Genomic DNA, 7503 nt, shown 5'->3' on the forward strand with positions numbered 1-7503 from the left:
TGAGAGGGGGATAGTCGCTGATCACCTGGATGACTGGAGTTAGATGCACTTCCATCTGCATGCTAACAAACTCCTTTAGCTCACAAAGCAATGCTACGCACACCTTTACATGGTAGAAAGAGCATGCTAGTGAACTACCTTTCTCTCAACACATCACAAGGCTTGGTCAAAGCATACACTTGGTCAGTCCCCCCCCCCCCCCCCCATGTCATTGAATCAACCAGCGGCCTTTTGAGTCCAGGGATGAAAAGGGCAGCTGAACGAGCGACTGAGTGATTGAGTCAGAAAACGAGAGAGAGAGAGAGAGAGTAAAGATAGGGAAAAGGAGGAGAGAGTAGAAAGGGAAGAGGGGTAAAAGGCGATATGGAGGCAGCCTATATCTGCTTGTTAGGAGTCAAGAGATAATTGCCTGAGCGAAGTGCAGTGAAGAGAGAAAGAAAAAAAAGACAGAGCCATCTTGCTCGACTCCGTATGATAGCTGTGTGAGTGCACAGCATTTTTAATTCACCTATACCATTTTTAATTCACCTATACCATTCACCTATTACACTATATGCATACTGTGCCCAAGTCCAAATCCACCTCTTCACACACACAGCCTCAATGTGTTGGAGAGCTGCTCTGGTTCCAGACACAAAAGTGCCTTCTAGAGACTGGAGATATGGTTTTACATGTGAAAGCATGTGTGGACAAGTAGGATATAGTTGAAAATACTCTTAACCACTCACCACTTTTCAAAAACCATCATTGTATATATTTGTGTGTGTTTGTGTATCTTTCGTATGCATGCTGTTCAACACTTTCAACCAGGAATCTATTTGACTTTCATGTACTCATCACATGCAACCAATTCAGCTGGCACCTGCCCGTTCGATCTCTTTTAACATGCTTCTTTTGCACCGACACACACACACATACACACACATGCTGACACACACACACACACACACACAGCATGCCTTGGGGAGGTTCCGTCACCACACTTCAAAGAAAAAAGGTGCAATGCTGATTTTTGCTGGACGGATTCTTTATTTTATTCGTGAAAACACTCGAGCCAACAACCACAGAGGCTCCTCGCCCAGAAACAAAAAAAGCCTCAAGATGAAGGCAGATGGCTAGTCGTGATAACACACTTCACTTCAACACAGTCAAGTCAAACCACACACACACACACACACACACACACACACACACAAATATGGGTATGTATGGATACAGTCTCACAGATCCACACACACTCAGATATGCATATACACACACACGTACACCTGCAGTGTAAACACAGAGGCTGATTACTCAAGCTGGTAGCGCACTTGTACTTGTCAGAAGCTGGCACTGTGCTTATTTAAAAAAAAATAATTAGCATATCTGTGCGACACCCAAATGACAGCAGCTTAAAGTGGATAAAATAAACATGAAATAAGAGAGGTGCCAACGACTGCCTGCGTCAAGGTGCTCCTTCACAACGACAGCAGCAGTGTGTTTACAATGCAGACACACACACACACCCACACACAGGAGTTTAAGTGGTATCTGGAGTTTTGAGTCTGGGCCATAGTGGAGAGAGTGAAGAGATGGGCGTTGGTCTTCCTCCTCAGAGTCCTCTTCCTCATCCGTGGTTCACCATTGTGTTCTGAGAAAGAGAGAGAGAGAGAGAGAAAGAGAGAGAAAGAGAGAGAGAGATGACATGGTGCTCATAATGGACACGGGCATGTGGACTGGAACACCTCTGTCTCACACCTCCGCTAGCGCTAGCTACTCACACCTCCGATGGGTACAGTAAAAAATGACACTCATATACGAGCTGAAATACTTGACTCTCAATCACTCCTTATACATCCATGCATTTATTCACTCGCTCTCTCTGTCTCTCTCTCTCACACACACACACACACACCATTTTTCAGACACACAGACACGCATACACACACACACACACACAACCCTCCTTTTTATACCACCCTGCCACCCCAAAGAGGACGGCCTCATTAAAGAACTTCCATTAACTAAGTGATTTCATTTCGCTGCAAACTCCCCTGGAAGGCGCTGAGTACATTAGTGTGATTCCCTCGCAGCGTGAGAAGGAGGGATGAGCCTCAGATTGGTAGAGGTGAGTTAGAGGAGAAGAGGGAGACGGAGAGGGAGAGAGGGAGAGAGGGAGAGAGGGAGAGAGAGAAAGGGAGAGAGGGAGAGAGGGAGAGAGGGAGAGAGGGAGGGAAAGAGGGAGAGAGGGAGAGAGGGAGAGAGGGAGAGAGGGAGGGAGAGAGGGAGAGAGGGAGGGAGGGAGAGAGGGAGAGAGGGAGGGAGGGAGAGAGGGAGGGAGGGAGAGAGGGAGAGAGGGAGAGAGGGAGAGAGGGAGGGAGGGAGAGAGGGAGAGAGGGAGAGAGGGAGAGAGGGAGAGAGGGAGGGAGGGAGAGAGGGAGAGAGGGAGAGAGGGAGAGAGGGAGGGAGGGAGAGAGGGAGAGAGGGAGGGAGGGAGAGAGGGAGAGGTTGGGACTGGGGCCAGGGAGAGGTGGGGAAGAAGTGAAGATAGGGAGGAGAGAAAAACAGGAAGTGAGAATAGAGTGGGATGAATATCAGCATGAGACGAAGGAGAGGAAGAGGAGGAGGAGGAGAAGGAAGAGGAGGAGGAGGAGAAGGAAGAGGAGAAGGAGGAGGAGAGAAGAGCACAGCCAGTGGAGAGGAGATGAGGAGCACAGAGTCACGGGAAGAGAGAAACAGTCAATAACAACAACAACAACAACAATCAGATGACAGGAGATGAAGAAACAGATAATAAGATGACCACGAGAACGACACCATCAGACAGTGACTGTGACAGAGCGAGTGACAGTGAGAAAGAGGAAGAATAGAGAGAAGGAGAGGGAGAAGTAGAGAGAGGGAGAGGGGGAAGTAGAGAGAGAAGTAGAGAGAGAGAGAGAGAGAGAGAGAGAGAGGGGGAAGTAGAGAGAGGGAGAGGGAGATAAGGACCCCCTCCCCTCTCCAGCATGGCCACGCTGTGACCTGGACTGATGTATGGATGCAGGGGAGCGGTCAGCGCTCCGTCAGCGGCTATAAGGCCGGCCTGCGGTGGTGTTGGGTGGGGCGGTGAGGTGGGGGTGGGGTGGGGTGCGCTGTGGTGTTGGGTGGGGCGGTGAGGTGGTGTTGGGTGGGGCGGTGAGGTGGGGGTGGGGTGGGGTGCGCTGTGGTGTTGGGTGGGGCGGTGAGGTGGGGGTGGGGTGGGGTGCGCTGTGGTGTTGGGTGGGGCGGTGAGGTGGGGTGTGGTGCGCTGTGGTGTTGGGTGGGGCGGTGAGGTGGGGGTGGGGTGTGCTGTGGTGTTGGGTGGGGCGGTGAGGTGGGGGTGGGGTGTGGTGCGCTGTGGTGTTGGGTGGGGCGGTGCGGTGGGGTGGGGTGGGGTGCGCTGTGGTGTTGGGTGGGGCGGTGAGGTGGGGGTGGGGTGTGGTGCGCTGTGGTGTTGGGTGGGGCGGTGAGGTGGGGGTGGGGTGTGGTGACGGGGGCCCGGGCTTTATTGCATTATTAATTCAGCATGTCCCGTAATGACATGTCAGGCGTCCACCCTGGCCTCCGCTCTGCCCTGCCGCCTAATGATGCCGCATTAGGGCCCGACACTGATGGAGCGCTCACACACCTGACAGGGTGATGCCACTAGTGAGTGGGAGTGTGTGTGTGTGTGTGGTGTGTGTGTGTGTGTGAAAGAGAGAGAAGTGCATGTGCAAGTTCAGTGTCTGGCTAGACATTCAATTGCCTGTATGTATAGATGTGTGTGTCTGTGTGTTCGTATTCCTGTGTGTACAAAAATGTGTATGAGTGTGTATGCATGTTCATATCTGTGTATTTTGTGTGTGTGTGTAGTCTTGAGCTCCAATCATTGTCCTTCCCCTGCACGGTTGCACAGGTCTTCTCCGAATGAGAGATGTCTTTAATTATCTCGTCTCTCTCCTCAGTAACGATGACAGAGTTTCCTCAGAAATGACCATGGCCCCAGTGGCCAGGTGCTCACATCACATAAAGTAACTATCCTCAGTCTTCAAAGGCTGCACCGACATCTGTGCAGCGTAGCACAAGACCAAGTTGCACATTGAATATCCAATTGCAAAATGAGTTGCCATTTCAATTAAGAGAGAAAAAAACATGTCAATAGGAAATGTAATTCAATAGAAACTGAACTGAGGATTGCATTGCCACGCTGGATATTGAATTACATATTGCACAATATATTTTCAAACTGAGACTAAATTACACATTGAATTGCCAATTGCAGAATGCATTGCCATTTGAATAAATGTACTAGTGCTTCCATGGCCCCTCCGTTCTTCTGTTTTCTACCTGAAATACCTCTCTGTGTTTCGTTGTCATTCTCTTTTGCCATTGTTTGGAAAACCCGAGATCTGTGATCCTACACACTGGCATATGAGTATAGGTGTGTGTTTGTGTGTATTTATGCTGATATGTGTGTGTGTGTGTGTGTGTGTGTGTGTGTGTGTGTGTGTGTGTGTGTGTGTGTGTGTGTATTTATGCTGATATGTGTATGTGTGTGTGTGTGTGTGTTGGAAGGGGAGGTTGTTGGTGTCATGAGGATAGAGAGAGTGAGTGCTTATTTGTGTGAGATGTTTGTGCTCTCCTCTGCTGTGGGACTGGAGTCAGGGACACGGCAGCGCAATACAGGACAGGAGAGGAGAGCTAAACGCCGTCTTTAAGTGCTGAGCTCAACTGCCCTGCTACAGCACACACAGCCCTGCGCACAGTGGGGAGAGACTGAGAGAGAGAGAGACTGAGAGAGAGAGAGACTGAGACTGAGAGAGAGAGAGAGAGAGAGAGAGAGAGAGAGAGAGAGAGAGAGAGAGAGAGAGAGAGAGAGAGAGAGAGAGAGAAAGGGAGAGAGGGGGGGAGAGAGAGAGAGAGGGAGAGAGGGGGGGAGAGAGAGAGTGAGTCATGACTGACAGATAACAGCCTACAGAGCAACAACTGCAGGCTGAAAGGCATCTGTCTGGAACACTGTGCTTTGTAGAAGTGTGTGGTTGATATACACTTGCTCTGTGTCGACAGCATTACTTCAGGACCTTCAGGAGCAGTTCTGTGTGTGTGTGTGTGTGTGTGTGTGTGTGTGTGTGTGTGTGTGTGTGTGTGTGTGTGGTAAGGGACCCAGGCCTAGTGCGTGAAAGAACAAAGTTTGAATGAGCAAGAGTGAATTTCTGACTTAGTGAAAGTACACTATGCCAGCTGAATGGGTGAACACAAAGAGTGAGTGAGATAATGAGAAAGCCAAAGTCAGTGAGTTAGCCAGAGTGACATACAGTGCACCAATTAAATTGGGCAAACAGGACATTTAATCTGAAAAACGTTGAAAAACAGGGCTGTGAAGTTTCCTTCATCTTTTGTCTACTCGAGCCTTTTCCCTTGCACTAGCAGATGATAAGGTAATATCAGTGCTACTGCACCCTTCATTACACAGGTGAGGGATGGCTCAGAAGACCATCACAAACATGGCTATAAAGAGATGGCCAGACGCCTTGCCACTGAGAGAGCTTTCAGGGGTCACTATCTGCTGAGTGTCCAGTCTCTATCACAGTAGCCAAACGAGCGGTTCTTTCCTGCTAACTGGAGTTGTTCTTTTTGAGAACTCCATTCAACTTTCACTTCTTCCTTTCAGCTTGTGTCCTGCCCTCCTGCACATGAGCAGTCTGGTTTTAACCACTGTGCGGTCCTCACTGGCCTGCTGTTTTGCTGAAACCATGGCAACAGCCAAAAGACAATGTTGTTATTTATTTTTTGCAGTTCAAAACAGAACAAAACAGAGTCGCTGCCAAAGTCAACTGCATCCTGATAAAAGTAAAAAAGATGGCGAGAGAGAGCAGAGGACGACAAAAGGCTTTTCACTCCCTCTGTCCACCTGACATTTTCCTCTTGGCCCGCCGTCAGCGTGGCCTATAAGCATGACAATGCCACTGCCAGGGCAGGGGACAGACACGCGGGGACGGAACCTTCCGGAAGCAGGGCGGGAGATGTGCCAGCGCGGTGGCGGCGAGGCGGGTCAGAGGGGACGCGGCGATACCCTTTAGGAAAGCGAGGCGCTGAGAAAGAGCATTCAAACGGGAGCCGCCGCGAACGAGATCCACCGTCACACACTCCCACAGGAGGAGAATGAGAGAGAGAGAGAGAGAGAGAAAGATGAGAGGACAGAGAGATAAAGGAATGCGATTGAAACAAAGTGATGTAAATTAGCTTATGGCAGCAAAAGGAGGGGGGGGGGTGACAGATTGAGACACAGGGAGAGAGATTGGGCTGAGCTGAAGTAATGGCTAAATGCATTTCAGTTAGAGCAGGAGCGCATGACAGAGAGACAATAGATAAACCATCGCTCTGAAGCCCGGGGACAGTGGCAGCATGATGCTGCTGTTGCAGACGTTTGGAACATCTCACTGCTATCGCAGAGGTGTCACAAAGTTGCCTCACCAAACCCTATTGACCACCCCACACACACACACACGCCTACCCCACACACACACACACACGCCTACCCCACACACACACACACACACACGCCTACCCCACACACCCCTACCACACGCACCCCTACCCCACACCTCCTCTGCCGACGCACCTCCTCTGCCCGCACTCAGCGACACCCCCGGCAGCCAGGCCTCAGCTGCGACTGGAGCCAGCCAACGCCCTCAGATCGAAGCCAGGCGGAGAGCCCTGGAGCTCGTTAGCCGTAGCCTGTGCGCCCTCTAGATCAGGCCGAGAGCTCGTTAAGAGAAGCCTGGCCAACCACTGGTCACTGGCCATCGGAGCACGACGACTCGACTCCGCCAACCCCAACCCCCCCTCCACGGCTCTGCCGCAGTGTGGAGACCAGAAGCGCCGTGTGTCAGTCAGACCAATAAAGAGAGAGAGGGAGAGGGAGAGAGGGAGAGAGAGAGAGAGAGAGAGAGAGAGAGGGAGAGAGGGAGGGGGGGAGAGAGAGAGGGAGAGAGAGAGAAAGAAGAAGGATTGGGGGGCTCAAGGGATGAAGCCTTCGATTAAAGGTGTACTCAGGGATTTCACAGGAAGTAGCATTTGCTTGTGTTTATGTTTACATTCATTAGCAGACATCAGCAAAAAAACATACATTATATTTTATTATACAAAACACACCAGAGAGGTATCTCACCCCTCCCTTCAGCATTCCCAGAGAAATTCCACGCAGAGTTTAGTTTTGGTTTGGGGACAGGCTGACCCTATTTTGTTTGTTTCTAGTTTTCGGAGCCTGGGCTGCCTATAGCGACAGAAGGTTTTTTTTTTACAGTCTACTCACGGAATGGACAGCTAGCGGCCTTGAGATGATTGCTGAATGTGACAAAAAATTTATGGGCTTGAAAAATATGGGCTTGAAATCACGTAAAATCCCCGACTGCATCTTTAAAGCACAAGGGGTAGTAGGCTGTGTTGACATCACCCGCAAATTGCCTGACAACACCATGGCAGTCATACACATCCTGACCTCCATTGTACTGCGCTAGCATG

The 7503-nt window shown here is 50.4% G+C and overlaps 1 protein-coding gene across 1 annotated transcript in view; it reads right to left on the reverse strand.

Annotated features, from left to right (window-relative positions):
* Positions 1–1009: 1009 nt before the first annotated feature.
* Positions 1010–7503, reverse strand: part of chchd6b (coiled-coil-helix-coiled-coil-helix domain containing 6b) — a 41866-nt gene continuing 35372 nt past the window's right edge. Inside the window, exon 8 of the mRNA XM_076269316.1 lies at positions 1010–1633. Coding sequence (XP_076125431.1) covers positions 1610–1633 — 24 coding nt within the window. The 3' untranslated portion in view covers positions 1010–1609. The remainder of the gene's footprint in view (positions 1634–7503) is intronic.

Source organism: Alosa pseudoharengus, unplaced genomic scaffold (assembly GCF_046254945.1).
Source record: "Alosa pseudoharengus isolate Yale_2024_CS ecotype anadromous, Long Island Sound unplaced genomic scaffold, YU_APseudo_1.1 YU_APseudo_1.1_scf_5, whole genome shotgun sequence".
Taxonomy (NCBI): Eukaryota; Metazoa; Chordata; class Actinopteri; order Clupeiformes; family Clupeidae; genus Alosa; species Alosa pseudoharengus.